We start from the raw sequence: 17583 nt of genomic DNA, 5'->3' as shown, positions 1-17583 counted from the left end.
ATTTCTTTCAATTCTCTAACACCTTAACAATAGATGAACGACATTGATACGTAGAGCAAAACATTACTATTAAAATGTCATGGATGAAAATTAAAATTTTTTTAAAGGTCATGGATCATGGCTGCAATTCACCCAAAAATCTAAGTTACACAAGGCAAAGAGTGGGAGAGAATGTTAGAGGAGAATGGAGAAACATAATTGAGATGGGTGGGGAAAGTAGGTCATTATATATATATTTGCTATCATAGTTTTTGTGAATACCCTTTACACATGTTTTTTTGTGAATATCTGTGGAAACTGAATGTATATTGAAAAACTGCTTATTGAGAATTATACAAGAATCTTAGGTTTATATACAACTAACTAGGGGTTAAACCAGGAAACTAAATCTTTCTAAAAAACTAATCCTATAATTGAGGGATTGTCTATCCTAATTTTAGGGATACAAATACTTAATTCTAGAGATACAAATATAAATATACAGATTACAAGATTATAACCAGCTGTAAATAAGTGTTTTCCCACACTTCCCCTCAAGCTGGTGAATAGGTGTTTTCCATTCCCAGCTTGGAAATAATTTCTTGAAATGTTGCACTACTGAGACTTTTAGTCAACACATTTGCAAGTTGACCATTGGTTGATACATAAGGTGTACAAATCAACCCACTGTCTAGTTTCTCCTTTATGAAATGCTGGTCTACTTCAATGTGTTTTGTTCTGTCATGTTGCACAGGATTGTGTGCAATACTTATTGCATACTTGTTATCACAGTAGAGTCTCATTGGTCCATCCCACTTGATCTTCAAGTCTTCTAAGATAATCTTTAACCATAGTAGTTCACAAATTCCTTGAGCCATTGCTCTAAACTCTGCTTCAGCACTTGATCTTGCCACCACATTTTGTTTTTTACTCCTCCAAGTCACAAGATTACCACCTAAGAAAATGCAGTAGCCTGAGGTGGATCTTCTATCAGTTATTGAACCTGCATAATTAGCATCTGTATATGCTTCTAGAACTAATCCCGAATTTCTTTTGAATAAGATACCTCTCCCACGATTGGCCTTCAAATAGTGCAATATACGGTAGACAGTCTGTAGGTGCACTTCTTTAGGACTATGCATAAATTGACTTACCACACTCACAGCATATGCTATATCAGGTCTAGTATATGAGAGATAAATGAGTCTTCCAACTAATCTTTGGTACATCTCTCTATTTACAGCAGCATCTTCATTAGCTTCTCCAATTTTATGATTAGGATTTATAGGGGTATTTGCAGGTTTACATGCAAGCTTCCCAGTTTCCTTCAAAAGATCCATCACATATTTCTGTTGTGAGATGAAAATACCATGCCGTGAGTGAGCTACTTCAATTCCTAGGAAGTACTTCAATCTCCCTAGCTCCTTTATCTCAAATTCTCTAGCCAAACACTGTTTTAAAGATTCTCTCTTTTTCATCATCTCCAGTTACAATTATATCATCAACATACACTAATAGAACTGTGACTCTCCCTGAATCAGAGTGCTTGATAAACAATGTGTGATCTCCTTGACTCAGTTTATATCCCATTGCTAGCATCACTTTGGCAAATCTCCCGAACCAAGCTCTAGGAGACTGTTTAAGGCCATATAAAGCTTTTTTCAGCCTGCATACTTTGTTTGCTTCTAGATGACCTCCAAATCCTGGTGGAACCTTCATATATATTTCTTCTTCCAAATCATCATGTAGAAAAGCATTCTTTACATCAAATTGTTGAAGCTGCCAATTGTAATTTGCAGCCAATGATAACAAAATCCTAACTGTATTCATCTTGGCAACTGGAGCAAAGGTTTCCTGGTAATCCACTCCATAGGTTTGAGTGTAGCCCTTAGCCACTAATCTGGCTTTATACCTTTCAACAGTACCATCTGCCTTGTATTTTACAGTGAAAACTCATTTACATCCCACTGGATTTTTTCTTTTAGGCAACTCTACCAATTCCCATGTCTGATTTTTCTCTAAGGCCTCAATTTCTATTTTCATGGCTTGCCTCCATTTCTCACTGGATAATGCCTCGGATAATGTAGTTGGAACATAAATAGTGTTTAGGCTCACAAGAAAATTTTTGTGGGTTGGTGAGAATTTTTCAAATGACACAAAATTAGAGATTGGGTATAGTGGATGCTTGGTACATTCTCTGGTTCCTTTCCTAATGGCAATAGGCAGATCATAATCACTAGTTATAGTTTTAGGAGATTCATGCTCATTTTGAGAAACAGAGTCAAAAACTGTAGTTACCTCATTTCCAGAGTTAGGATCAGGTTCTTGGACTGGCATTGGTTCATGATCTGGAACTTTCCTTCTTGAGTACACTTGTAATTCCTTCATATAATCAAGAATAATATTATCCTTTGTCACATCTTCCGTATTTGGAATGGGTTCAGACTTAAATTCAGTGTTTGACTAGGGCTCAGTAGAAACAGGTTTCGACTTAGAAGAATTAATGGGTGTAAATGTTGAAGAAGGGGGCAAATCAAGCAAAAAGAAGTCTTTATCCTTATCTTCCATGAATGAAGTCTCCCCCTGAAGATAAGGTTGAGTAAAAAATGGTTTGTTTTCTTCAAAAGTGACATCTGCAGACAAATAGAATTTTTTGGTAGGAGGATGATAGCACTTATATCTTTTTTGAGTTGAAGAATACCCCACAAAAATACACTTAATCGCTATTGGATCCAACTTTCCCTTGTTATGACGGTGAACATGAACAAATGATGTACAACCAAATATTCTAGGTGTGAGATTGTTTGTGGTATTGAGGTTGGGATAAAATTGTGAGAGTAATTCCATAAGAGTTTTAAATCCCAAAACTTTTGAAGGTAACCTATTTATAATGTGTGGCAGTGAGAACAGCTTCCCCCAATAAGATTTAGGTACATTTGCTTGAAAAAGAAAGGCTCGGGTTGTGGTTAGTAAATGGCTGTTTTTCCTCTCTGTCACTCCATTTTGTTGTGGAGTATTAACATAAGATGACTCATGGATAATCCCCTCTTTTTGGAAATAGGTGGATAGACTCTGGTTGAAGTAGTCTCTTGCATTATCAGACCTAAATCTCTTGATTCTCACTCCAAATTGATTTTGGATCATGTTTTGGAAGCTTAAAAACATATTATTTACATCTGATTTGGATTTAAGTAAAAAAACCCAAGAGACCCTGGTACAATCATTTATGAATGAAACAAACCATCTCGCACCAAAAATATTAGGAATTGTAGAGGGACCCCAAATGTCACTATGAATCAAGCAAAAGGGTGTAGAACTTCTTTTGTTACTGATTGGAAAAGACACACGTCTATGCTTTGCAAGTTCGCAAATATCACAATGAAAATCTTCGACATTTAATCCTTTGAACAAAGAAGGAAACATGTTTTTTAAAGTTCCAAAAGAAGGATGTCCAAGACGAAAATGATAAAGCCAGATTTTGTCTTTATTGGAAGATTTTTCAGAAAGAAATGACAAAGGTAAACTATTCTTGATATTACTTGTGTTATTTGATGTCTCAAGATAGTATAGTCCATCCTTCTCCTTAGCTAGTCCAATTATCTTCCTAGAACTCTGGTCATGCAATTCACAATAAGAAGGATAAAAAGTTACTTTGCAATTCATATCTCTAGTAAGTTTTTGTATAGATATCAGATTAGTAGACAATCTAGGAACATGAAGAATATTTTTTAGAACAAACGAGGGATTAACTTGAACATCTCCTAATCTTGCCACTGTAGTAAGTGAACCATCTGCAACAACAGTTTTCTTATTACTAGGACACATGTTATATGTACTAAACTTTTGTGAGGAATGTGTCATATGGTTTGTGGCTCCTGAGTCAATGACCCAAGAACTCGTAATAGGCTTAGCCGAGACATTTAATCCATGAGAACCGGAAGCTTTACCTGAATTAGAAACCTTACCCAAAGAACATACCACAGTAGGCTTTTCAAGGATTTTCAATAAGTTTTTCAGTTTTTCAATCTCTTCCCTGTCGAACTCTCCTTGTTTTTGAGACATTTGTAGTACTCCAGTGATTTTCCCAGTTGACATTTCCTCAAATTGGATGGTAGTGATATCTTTCTTTGAAAGGGTTCGGCAATGAAGGCCTAAACAGGATTCGGCAATGAAGGCCTAAAATAGAAGTCGGCAATGAAGATTGAAAATTTTGCTTCCCAAGAAGAGCCTAAAGCTCTGATACCATGTGGAAACTGAATGTATATTGAAAAACTGCTTATTGAGAATTATACAAGAATTTTAGGTTTATATACAACTAACTAGGGGTTAAACTAGGAAACTAAATCTTCCTAAAAAACTAATCCTATAATTGAAGGATTGTTTATCCTAATTTTAGGGATACAAATACTTAATTCTAGAGATACAAATATAAATATACAGATTACAAGATTACAACCAGCTGTAAATAAGTGTTTTCCCACAATATCCTTTATGAAATTTGGCTGAGCCTATTCCCATTCATGTTTTGGGTTCTTCAGTGAAAATATCAGTTATCATGTGAGTACTCTGGCGGGAATCATATGCCAATAAATTTGACTGATTTTCCACAGAGAAGATAAAGTGTCTGAGGAATTAGTGCTTCCCATCAAATTTTCATTGTTGAAATTTTCAATAGATTTGCTTAATTAATGCTGTATAAACATTTATGATGTTTGGTTGATTTGTCCGTATATGCTTTTGATTGATGTCATGTCTTTGACAAGCTGAGTATGATATGCAGGCAAGATTGAACAAAGTGAAGCTATTAGAAGCTATGGCTGTTTTCTTTGAAAGGTATTCATTAACTCCCTATATTGTAATAAAAAATATTGTACTGTTATGATGTGATGCTAACTACTTATGCAGATCAAATCGAGCTGTTGGGGGTGACAACCATACAGCTGGAGAGGTGGTTAGGCAGTGTGGTCTTTGCCAAGAATCTTCTATGGTGCTGAAGAAAAATCTTGTATGGATGACACTGATTCCATTCCTCTTTTAAGTTATAGAGACTCTGTTTTATAATATCTTGGTGTTTGTTTTTGAATTGGACATTAGTCGCGATTCTGTGCAGTATTCTTCTTTCTTGCTTGTAATTATCTCAAGTCAAGTCATCCATTCTTTCTCTCTTCTGTATCCTAGATGATGTAACTTTTGTTATGCATAATTATGAAGATTTGGTAGTAGATCAGACCCTTGATTGAGCTTTGTGGTAAGTGAGAGCATCAATATTTACTTCATGCAAGATGAAGTTCTCAAGGATCAATGTCTTTTGTCGTGCAAAATGGATTTCTATGTTTTGATTGTTTATTGCCTTTAGTCTGCAGTGCAGATCAGTATGTTTACTGTCAGGTGAATTTTGAAGCGTTTTCAAATCAGTTTTTTTTTTTGTCTTAATAGTGTAGTGACTTGGGTTGTTGTGCAACAAGTAGCAAAGGATGTTGTAAAGGCTAGATTAGGATAGGTTTAGGCTGTCAATTCCATGTCACCTATTGAAATGAAGGAAATAAATAATTAAATCTTTCATAGGATTAGTAGTTGGCCTTAGATGTTGTTGGGATGTGTGGTTATTACCATGAGTACTGGTTTAAAAAGGTTGAAATAATTGATAATTTGAAACATAACAGATGTTTCATAAATTTCACTGGAGAGAAAAGATTCATGTTCTATAGCCAAATATCCAGCGTAGCCATCTTTAAATGTTGACTTTTTTAATTTTAAGCCTAATTTTTCTGGTGCATATGATATCCATTCCCATTAATTTCTTTCATGATTTTGCCTTACTGTGTGTGATATTTACTCAATTCTGATATTATTTTACAGTATTCCTGGCAAGCAGTTGAGTTATTCATTTTCTTATGAACCATTATACTTCTTTTCAACAGGATGGCAATTTCATGGTTGGATGCTTGGGTTTTCCCCAGGTCAGTGCCTGGATTTATTTGTTTGTCTAAAATATGATTTGATTAAAAAGCTAATAAATCTGTCAGTGTAATTTTAAAACATTAACTGAAACTTGTTCCAGATAGATGATTAAGGTGTTGTTCAATATTGTTGCCGAAATTTGCTTTTATTCTTTTTTTTTTTGGGTTTTCAATGTTTTGAAAACAAAAAACATGTATAGTAACCTAAGTTTGTTGCATAATTTTAAGAGAAAACATAAATATGGTACTTTTGGGTAAGTTGGAAAAGGTATTTCCAGAGTAATGTTAAGTCCAGAAAAGTTATTTTCATCAGAATGGAGAAGGAGACAGCAAAAGATCTCTTTTTTCCCTTTTGTGTTCCTCAACCTCTATGATTGTAGCAGACTAGGTCAGATTTATGAGGCTAATGTGAACTATTGCTCTTTCTCTGGGTTCTATGCAACTTCGTAACACCTCTTCACTGTACATTCATCAGTGTAGGAATGCTATTTGGCTCCCTGGATCTGTACTGGAAGCAACAGTAACCAGCAATATTTGCAGCTCCTGCAATCCGGGTATGTACTTGTGATCTTATTTCTTCAAGTTTAGCTAGCAGCGATTGTCTGTGCAGATTAGATTGTTCAGGATCAGTGAATATTTAGGACAGATTCATTGCAATTCATAATTATAGGGTGAGGGCTTTAAGCTAGATGTGACAATACCAAGTTGTCTTTATAGTTCTGTGACAAAGTTTTGATTCATTGTCATACTAGTAGTTTTAAAAGCATAGCAAATTGCAGGGGACTTCTAACAGATTGCGCCTGTTTTATGTCACTGTTGCATGGTGCTCATTCAGATGTGCCACGTTAGTAAAGTGTGTATTGACATGCACTGTATTCTTCATGCTTCTTAGCGGTATGTTCATCAGCTTTTTTGTTTGAGACATACATTTTAATGATGCACTTTTTTCTTTTCTGATAGGTCCTGTTTACTTGATTCAATTTAAGTTTCGCCAGCTTGAAATACCACCAGGCTTCAATGCCAATCATCTAGGTAAGGGTGTATTTCCCATGACATGTAAGGCTTTTACATCAAACTTGCATGAGTTCTTTTTATTATCTTTAGAATATCTATACAAAATGCAAATGACTAAGTTAAATTGGTCCTCTTTTTTGAACATTTCAAGTGAGTTGAACTTATCCATCTCAACTTCTTTTCTCCTATATGTTCTTAATTATGTAGTGCTATAGTCCCATTATTTTTCTCCATTATCCGGTTCTAATAAGTGTTTCTTGTTATCATCTTTCCATAAATGTTTATTTTAATTTATTGTGTTTTAAAGATTCTCCTTCTGTTTGTTATTTATATATATGTGTGTGCATGCGCACATGCCTTAAATAGTTAAATTTTCCTTTAAAAAAATTCAACACTTGCACACACAAATGTATTCTCCTAAATTCTAGTGTGTGTGTGTGTATTGTTTCTAAATGATTGTCTAATTTTGACTTTTTGTGGTCAAAAGCTTTCATTTTTACCAATGATATTTCGCACATTTATTGACAAATTTTCAAAAATTTGAAAACCTTTTGACTAAAAGTTCCCAATGATTTTTTTTTCTGCAATTTTCAATTAACGATAAATTTAAAATAAAAGGTCAAAGCTGAAATCTTGATCACTCAAAGACAAATGGACTAATATCGTGGGGCAAAGAAAATATTCATTATTAGTATGTGTGCGTCTTTTGAAGCTTTCATATTGTGTTTGTGCAATTTCAAGCAAGTATTATGTGGATTTTGCTCGATTAAAGTTGTCAGTTATCTGTATGCTACTGGCTCAGTTTTCATGAGTTGCTTGTATCTGTGTGTATTTATTTATTTATATAGATGTCATGGGAGGAAGCATGTTAGCTTAGTTGGCTTTTGGCCTTGGTGTTGGCTATGTTTTACTGGTGAAAATATAATAAGATCTTTTTGTAGTTTCAAAATTGAACGCTATTTTATTTAGAGGAAACAATCTTGCTGCTGTACTCAGCTGAAATCAAAATAGTTGTTTATTATTGAGGAGTAAAATGCTGTGAGAATAAAAATCAAAATGAGAGGTTGAACTGTTTTGGTTTCGTGAGGTGAATAATTCTTCCTTTTATTATTGTGTTTTTTTAGTTCAATCTCTTAATTTTTTTTATCTTCCTTTCTGACAAACTTCTTTCTTTTTAATTTTTTTAAAATGGTTTAGGCAATAGCTGCACATCGCACCACTGGGTTTTCTACAACCATTTCATCACTGTTCTAACACAATATTTTTTATCATCAAACAAAGACTGTTTGACTTTATATTTCAGAAAATAATATTTTATTCCACAACTTCTCTTCCCTGCCCACCAAAAAAAGTCTCTCCTTTGCAGCTGCATCACTGTTTAGTTGAGTACAAAATGATTAGATATCAAATGATAAGTTAGAATAATTCATTAAATTTTGTTTAAAAAGTTGTTTTGCTATCTTGGAAGTGATGTTCTTTGTTGTCTCTTACAAGTATTTTGATAAGTTTCATCTAGATTCTCTACTACCAATGCACAGAGAGAGAGTTTAAAACTTACATATTGTGATGGTTGGCTCCATGAACAATTGCCCATTTGGTTATACTAGAACTGTGATCTACTAGTCTTCCTCTTTCCCTAAAATAAATTGAAGTTTAATTCAATAACTTGTGAATTCCATACCTTTAAGCATAAATGAAATTGTTTATGTTTTGGATGATTTCACCGTCTTCTGCTAAATAGAACACTTTTAGGTTCTCAATATGGATTTATTTCTTATTCATTTTTTCTTGTATTGATAATCATCAATATACATGTTTCCATTTTATCTACACCTTGTATGTGCATAGACATGCAAACTGACATGTACCCAACCGATATTCATATTTAATGCTGTTTCTTAGTACCAAGTCAATGCTGAAGAATTTATTGTCTACATGCTTAGGTTGCATTGGTGGCTGTGATGATACTCTTAAACAACTGATTGAAATCTGTGGAACAGGTTCTCGCATGTCAGGTCTGTATACTTGTTTATCTGGAGTAATCCTGAAAATGTTCAAAAAAGAATAATACTTCATTAATGGATCTATTGGTGTTGATGAAAGTAATGAATCATAACACATATTATTGTCATTATCTCTCTATGATCCTTAGGAACTGATTAGCAGTTTAGTTTTAGCCAGTTTAAGATTTTTTAATTAACATTTAATTGATATTCTGCTTAGGTGTTACCATATTTGTGCTGAATCTTTTACTTACATTATATTGCATCTTATCCATGCAATTCATAATGCCCAATTCTCCTTTTGTGCTTTATCAGAACATTGAGTGTCTATGTGTGTATTTTTGAAAACCAAGGGCAGAAAATTAACATGTGTTTATCAAAGACATGAATATCAATTAATATTAAAATTCCCTTTTTTTCTTGAGGAAATCATATCTTGCTCTAATTGAACTTAAAAATTAGGATTTTTGTTTAATATGTCATGCAGCACGGGGTAGAGGACCCACTACAACATCCAGCAATGTCCAGAGAAGTAGCAACAGACAGGGTGCTTGCTTATACTGTCAGCAAATGGGCCATTCTTCAAATGATTGCCCTTCACAGTTTTCAGGTTCCCGAAATTCTCGATCTCGCACAAACTCACAAAATGGTACGCAAGACGGATTGTTATTTTCCTTTCATCAATTTAATATTCATGAGAAGAGTAAGTGTTGTTCCTTGATCGAAGTAATAATAGTTAAATTTATACTTGCAGAAGGCTTGAGTATAATACAACACTCTAGGTTGCACATATTGCATTATTGTTGTTCAATATCATGTTTAATTGGAGGTGGCAATAGTTGACCGATGGCAAACAGCCTTACTTGATCAGTTAGAAATCTGACCTGATCCAAAAGTAAATGACCAGTAACAAGAAGTTATCCAAACTTGAATGACCCATCCTTGAAGCGGCTTGAACTTGAACCACCATATTCAAGGTGACTTTGAACCCCAAAACAATTCAAACCTGAAAGAAGCTGAAACTTGAAATAAATATCTACAACACCCAATCATAAACTTAAGTTATATATCTATAGACACATTTATTTTCTTTAAATCTCATTTAATTGAATTTATTTCAAGAAAAATATAACATAAATTGGAAGATTTGTAGCTGTAGGTGATAAGTTGTTTCTTAGTAGTGGCTACAACATATTCGACTCTAAGGACAGACTTGACCTGTGCACAACTTGATGTAACCTAGAATCCAAAAGAAAAGGAAAAACAGTAGCTAGTGTAATCAAAGACAAAATAATAGTGTTCTTTGAGTATTTTTTTTATTGAAAGTGTGGGAAAACACTTATTTACAGTTAGTTGTAATCTTGTAATCTGTATATTTATATTTGTATCTCTAGAATTAAGTATTTGTATCTCTAGAATTAAGGACAGAAAACTAGGATAGAGAATCCTTCAATTATAAGGTCAGTTTAAGGAAGATTTAGTTTTCTAGTTTACCCACTAGTTAATTGTATATAAACCTAAGGTGCTTACATAATCCTTTATGAGCAATTTTTCAATATACATTCAGTTTTACTTTTAGTTTTCCATATAGTTTTATTTTTTAGTTTTTTCACATGGTATTAGAGCCAGGATTTTCTTTTGTTGCCCTTTCCAAATCTGTCACGGAGTAGGCTTCTGCTATCTCCCCCTACACGTGATGGGGGCTCTGTTAATGTGGGTTATCCCGCATCTAATAAATATCCAATTTTTTGTAGTCTTATATTCAAGTTGGGCCTTTTCACTTGCCAATTGGTTTTAAGTTGGATGTTTAATACTGTGGAAAAACACTTATTTACAACTGGTTGTAATCTTGTAATTTGTGTATTTATATATGTATCTCAAGAATTAAGTATTTGCATCCCTAAAATTAAGGATAGAAAATTAAGATTGAGAATCCCTCAATTATAGGATTAGTTTTAGGAAGATTTAGTTTCGTAGTTTACCCACTAGTTAGTTGTATATAAACTTAAAGTGCTTATATAATTCCTTATGAGCAATTTTTCAATATACATTCAGTTTTACTCTTAGTTTTCCATACAGTTTTATTTCTTAGTTTTTCCACAAAAAAAAATCTCCAAATATATGAAGGAATTGATATGCACAAAAAAGCCCACAAAATCATGACACAAATCATCCAAGAATGGAAACAAATAAGAGACCAAAACTACAAATCCTAACAAACCAAGAAATTGATCCTGATTTGATACATAATCTGTCAACACTCTGTCTCAAGCTGGAGAATAGATATTTATCATTCTCAACTTGTCAACAAGAGCTTCAAAACTTGGTTTATGTAATCCCTTTGTTAGGATATCTACTAGTTGTTGCTTTGTAAGAACATAGGTCATTCACATCACTCCCATATCAATCTTCTATTTCACAAAAAGCTATCAATTTTCACATGTTTGTTCGATCATGATGCGCTGGATTATGAGCAATACTTATAGCAACCTTATTATCAGATAATATAGTTTCATAGGGTATTCAGCTACCATTTTTCAATTCTCCCAAATGTCACTTTAGCTAGATAAGTTCACAAGTTCCTTGTGCAGGAGCTCTAAATTCTACTTTTGCACTACTTTGAGCAACAACAAACTGTTTCTTGCTCCTCCATGTGATAGGATTACCTCAAACCTTCGTATAATACCGAAAGGTGGATTTTCTATCTTCAATTGTTCTTGCCTAGTCTGCATTTGTAAATGCTACCACATTTCTTTGTTCATTCTTCTTAAACAACAAACCCTTACCAGGTGTAGCCTTCAAGTACCTTAAGATTCGAAACACAACATCAAGATGCTTTTCAAATGGAGAGTGTATGTACTGACTTACTACACTAACTGCAAAGGCAATATCATGTCTTGTATGAGACAAGTAGATCAGCTTTCCAACTAATTGTTGATATCTTCCCCTATCTACCAGAATTCCTCCTTTCTTTCCAAGCTTCACATTAGGATCTATATTAGTTGGTTTACAACCAAGCATACTAGTTTCTTTCATGAGATCAATCATATATTTCCTTTGGGAAACATTAATGCTTTTCTTGCTCCTTGCTACTTCCATCCCTAAAAAATATTTTAGTTGTCCAAGATCTTTAAGTTCAAATTCTTTTCTAAGAGTCTTCTTTAGCCTTTCTATTTCTTCAATGTCATTGCCTATCAGTGTAATATCATCAACATAAATGATTAAAATAGTCTTTTTGCCATGTTTTGAGTGTTTGAAAAAAAGAGTATGATCAGTTTGTCCTTCACTAGAACCATGTCTCCTTATTGACTTTGCAAAGCAATCAAACCAGGCCTTTGGTGACTTTTAAACCATAGAGAGATTTCTTTAGTTTACATACTTTTCTGTCATTGTATTCCCCTTCAAACCCAGGAGGCAAATCCATATAAACTTCTTCAACTAGCTCCCCACTAAGAAAGGTATTCGTGACATTCATTTGGTGTAATGGCCAGTCAAGATTAGTAGCTAGTGAAAGTAGTTCCTGTATAGTATTCAATTTAGCAATTGGAGCAAAGGTTTCAGTGTAGTCTACTCCAAAAGTTTGAGTAAACCCCTTTGCAACTTGGTGGGCTTTGGGTCTTGTGGAAAAATTGAGAGTATTTAGAAAAACTTGTCTGTTGAATCATACAAACACCATAGGTTTAAATATAGCTAATTAGAGGGTAAACTAGGAAACTAAATATTCCTAAATTTGATCCCTATAATCAAGGAATTGTCTATCTTGATATTCTATCTTTAATTCTAGAGATACAAATTCTCAATTTTAGGGATACAGATATATATAGATTACAATAAGCTACACAGATTACAACCAATTGTAACTAAATGTTTTCCCACACTCCCCCTCAAGCTGGTGAATAGGTGTTTTCCATTCCCAGCTTGGAAATAATTTCTTGAAATGTTGCACTATTGAGACCTTTAGTCAACACATCTACAAGTTGACCCTTGGTTGATACATATGGTGTGCAAATCAATCTACTGTCTAGTTTTTTCTTTATGAAGTGCCGGTTTACTTCAATGTATTTTGTTCTGTCATGTTGCACAGGATTATGTGCAATGCTTATTGTAGTCTTGTTATCACAGTAAAGTCTCATTGGTCCATCCCATTTGATCTTCAAGTCTTATAGGATAATTTTTAACCGTAGTAGTTCACAAATTCCTTGTGCCATTGCCCTAAACTCTGCTTCAGCACTTGATCTAGCCACCACATTCTGTTTTTTACTCCTCCAAGTTACAAGATTACCACCTAGAAAAGTGCAGTAGCCTGAGGTAGATCTTTTATCACCGAACCTGCATAATTAGCATTTGTATATGCCTTTAGTACCAACCTTGAATTTCTTTTAAACAAGATACCTCTCCTAGGATTAGCCTTCAAATAGTGTAGTACCTGGTAAACAGCCTATAGGTGCACTTCTTTAGGACTATGCATAAATTGACTTATCAGACTCACAGCATATGCTATGTCCGGTCTAGTATGTGAAAGATAAATAAGTCTTCCAACTAATCTTTGGTACATCTCCCTATCCACAGCAGCATTTTCATTAGCTTCTCCAAGCTTATGATTAGGATCTATAGGGGTACTTGCAGGTTAACATGCGAGCTTCCTAGTTTCCTTCAAAAGATCCATCACATATTTCTGTTGTGAGATAAAAATACCATGCCGTGAGCGAGCTACTTCAATTCCTAGGAAATATTTCAATCTCCATAGCTCTTTTATATCAAATTCTCTAGCCAAACACTGGTTTAGAGATTCTCTCTCTTTTTCATCATTGCCAGTTACAATTATATCATCAACATATGCTAACTGAATTGTGACTTTGAATTTGAGTGCTTGATAAACAATGTGTGTTCTCCTTGACTCTGTTTATATCCCATTCCTAGCATCACTTTGGCAAATCTCCTGAACCAAGCCCTAGGAGACTGTTTAAGGCCATATAAAGCCTTTTTAAGCTTGCATACTTTTTTTGCTTCTAGATGACCTCCAAATCCTGGTGGAACTTTCATATATATTTCTTCTTCCAAATCACCTTGTAAAAAGGCATTCTTTACATCAAATTGTTGAAGCTGCCAATTGTAATTTGCAGCCAAGGATAACAAAATCCTAACTGTATTCATCTTGGCAACTGGAGTAAAAGTTTCCTGATAATCCACTTCATAAGTTTGAGTGTAGCCCTTAGCCACCAGCCTGGCCTTGTACCTTTCAATAGTACCATTCGCCTTGTATTTTACAATGAAAATTCATTTACACCCAACTGGATGTTTTCCTGCAGGGAACTCTACCAGTTCCCATGTTTTATTTTTCTCTAAGGCCTTTATTTCTATTTTCATGGCTTGCCTCCATTTCTCATTGGATAATGCCTCAGATAATGTAGTTGGAATAGAAATAGTGTTTAGGCTCATAAGAAATTTTTTATGGGATGGTGAGAATTTTTTAAATGACACAAAATTATAGATTGGGTATAATGGATGTTTAGTACATTCTCTGGTTCCTTTCCTAATGGCAATAGGCAGATCATAATCACTAATTTTAGGAGATTCATACTCATTTTGAGAAATAGAATCAAAGACTGTAATTACCTCATTTCCAGAGTTAGGATCAGGTTCTTAGATTTGCATTGGTTCAGGAGCTGGAACTTTCTTTCTTGAATACACTTGTAATTACTTCACAGAATCAAGAATAGTATTATCCTTAGTCACAACTTTTGTGTTTGGAATGGGTTCGGATTTAGAATTAGTGTTTGATTTGGACTCTGAAGAAATGGGTGTAGGCTCAAAAGAATTAATGGGTAAAACTGTTTTGGAGGAAGATGACAAGTCAAGCAAAAAGAAGTCTTTATCCTTATCTTCTATAAATGATGTCTCCCCCTGAAGATAAGGTTGAGTAAAAAATGATTTACTTTCTTCAAAAGTGACATCTGCAGACACATAGAATTTTTTGGTATGAGGATGATAGCACTTATACCCTTTTTGAGTTGATGAATACCCCACAAAGATACACTTAATTGCTCTTGGATCCAACTTTTCCCTATTATGACTGTGAACATGAACAAATGATGTACAACCAAATATCCTAGGTGTAAGGTTGTTTGTGGTATTAAGGTTGGGATAGAATTGTGAGAGTTGTTCTATAGGAGTTTAAAATCCCAAAACCTTTGAAGGTAATTTATTTATAATGTGTGTGGCAGTGAGAACAGCTTCCCCCTAGTAAGATTTGGCCACATTTGCTTTAAAAATGAAGGCTCGAAATGGCTGTTTTTTCTCTCTGTCACGTGGAGTATTAACACAAGATGACTCTTGATAATCCCCTATTTTTGGAAATAGGTGGATAGACTTTGGTTGACATAGTCTCTTGCATTATCAGACCTAAATCTCTTGATTCTCACTTCAAATTGATTTTGGATCATGTTTTGGAAGCTTAAAAACACACTATTCACATCTGATTTTGATTTAAGTAAAAAAACCCAAGAAATCCTGGTACAATCATCTATAAATGAAACAAACCATCTAGCACCAGAAATATTAGGAATTGTAAAGGAACCCCAAATGTCACTATGAATCAAATAAAATGGAGTAGAACTTCTTTTGTTATTAATTGGAAAAGACACACGTCTGTGCTTTGCAAGTTCACAAACATCACAAGGAAAATCTTCAACGTTTAATTCTTTGAACAAAGAAGGAAACATGTTTCTCAAAGTTCTAAAAAAAAGATGTTCAAGACGAAAATGATAAAGCCATATTTTGTCTTTATTGAAAGATTTTTCAGAAAAAAATGACAAAGGTAAACTATTCTTGATATTACTTGTGTTGTTGGATGTCTCAAGATAGTATTGTCCATTTTTCTCCTTAGCAAGTCCAATCCTCTTCTCCGAACCCTGATCCTGAAATTCACAATAAGAGGAATAAAAAGTCACATTGTAGTTCATGTCTCTAGTTAGTCTTTGTATAGATATCAGATTAGTAGACAATCTAGGAACATAAAGAACATTTTTAAGAACGAATGAGGGATTAATTTGAACATCTCCTAATCTTACCACTGTTGTAAGTGAACCATCTGCAACAATAATTTTCTTATTACCAGGACATAGGGTACATGTACAAAACTTTTGTGAAGAATGTGTCATGTGGTCTGTGGCTCCTGAGTCAATAACCCAAGAACTTTTAATAAACATATCTGAGACATTTAATCCATGAGAATTAGAGACTTTACCTGCACTAGAGACCTTACTTGAGTGTGCCAAGGAGCATACACCGGTAGTCTTTTCAAGAGTTCCCAATAGGCTTATCAGTTTCTCAATCTCTTTTTTGTCCAACTCTCCTTGTTCCTGAGACTTCTCCTGGTTTAACTCCATTGCAGTCATGTGAGCTTGTCCTTGATTTCTTGGCTGTCCTCCTTTATAACCCCATTCTTTGCTTGAAGTTGAAGGTTTTCCATTTAGTTTCCAACAATGAGCTCTGGTGTGCCTTGGCTTCTTGCAATAGGTGCACCAAAGATTGTCATGATTTGAAGTTTTAGCCAAATCACCTTTCCCATTCTCATTGATTGGTAATTGTTCAAAGCTTTGGTTCTTCCCACCATTAGAAACCATAGTAGATCCTTCTACATGCAGACTGTCAAGCATCACTCCTCTTTTGCTCTCTTCTGCTCTAACCATGGATATCACTTCATTTAAAGAAGGCATATCCTCTTTTCCCAAAATTTGGACTCTGACTTGATCAAACTCAACATTAAGTCCAACAAAAAAATCATATACTCGATCATTTTCAATAAATTTCTTCAAAGTTGCTGCATCTTCACTGCACTTCATTTCTATGCATCGATAGTGATCCATTTCTTGCCAAAGATTTTTAAGAAGAATAGCATACTCTTGTGACTGACTTATTCCCTTGTTTGAGAGCTGCAGTCTTGATCTTTATCTCATAGACTTCAGCATCATCTTTAACTTTGGAATAGGTTTGCCGAATTGATTCCCAAATGTCTTTGGCCGTGGACAAAAACATACAAGTGTCACTAATATCTGGTGTCATAGAATTCCACAGCCATGACATAACCATGGAATCCTCTTCATCTCAAGCCTCAAATTTTGGATCTCCTCTCTCAGGACCAGTGCCAAGAAGATGGCTCAATTTTCCTTTCCCTTTTAGAAAGGTTTGAACCAACTGAGACCATTTCAAGTAGTTCTTTCCATTCAATCTGTATGCAGCTTGGATATTTTGTAGTTCTCCTGTGGTTTGACTAGTTGTCACATCCTCAAATCGAGTAGTAGCGGCAGATTCTGTTATTTCTGACATGGTTACCTTTCTTAGGACTGAAACGAGTCTAGGCAATGAAGGCCAAAAAGGAAAAATAAGAGTATGAAAGACTTAATAGAATTTGGCTATGAAAGCCTGAAATAGAATTCAGCAGTGAAGGTTGAAAAAATTTTTTCCCAAGAAGAGCCTAAAGCTCTGATATCATGTGAAAAAATTGAGAGTGTATAGAAAAGCTTGTCTGTTGAATCATACAAACACCATAGGTTTAAATACAGCTAACTAGAGGGTAAACTAGGAAACTAAATATTCCTAAATCTGATCCCTATAATCAAGGGATT

The 17583-nt window shown here is 34.4% G+C and overlaps 1 protein-coding gene and 1 pseudogene across 4 annotated transcripts in view; one reads left to right on the top strand and one right to left on the bottom strand.

Moving 5' to 3' along the window:
• TOP3A (topoisomerase 3alpha) overlaps window positions 1–17583 on the top strand; it is a 44637-nt gene that overhangs the window by 16610 nt on the left and 10444 nt on the right. For all 4 annotated transcript variants that reach the window (XR_016333027.1, XR_016333026.1, XM_022919117.2 and 1 more), the window contains 7 exons: window positions 4760–4812; window positions 4885–4984; window positions 5901–5939; window positions 6415–6493; window positions 6900–6971; window positions 8897–8968; window positions 9444–9605. Coding sequence is in view for 2 of the 4 variants with exons in the window: in XM_022919117.2 (XP_022774852.1) it covers window positions 4760–4812; window positions 4885–4984; window positions 5901–5939; window positions 6415–6493; window positions 6900–6971; window positions 8897–8968; window positions 9444–9605 (577 nt within the window). In the remaining 2 variants the exon portion in view is untranslated. The remainder of the gene's footprint in view (window positions 1–4759; window positions 4813–4884; window positions 4985–5900; window positions 5940–6414; window positions 6494–6899; window positions 6972–8896; window positions 8969–9443; window positions 9606–17583) is intronic.
• LOC149511944 (uncharacterized) lies at window positions 11678–17151 on the bottom strand (annotated as a pseudogene).

Source organism: Durio zibethinus, chromosome 24, assembly GCF_047325235.1.
Source record: "Durio zibethinus cultivar Kanyao isolate XHJ-2024 chromosome 24, ASM4732523v1, whole genome shotgun sequence".
Classification (NCBI taxonomy): Eukaryota; Viridiplantae; Streptophyta; class Magnoliopsida; order Malvales; family Malvaceae; genus Durio; species Durio zibethinus.
Note: the sequence above shows the minus strand (reverse complement) of the source record. Positions and strands in the feature narration are given on the sequence as shown.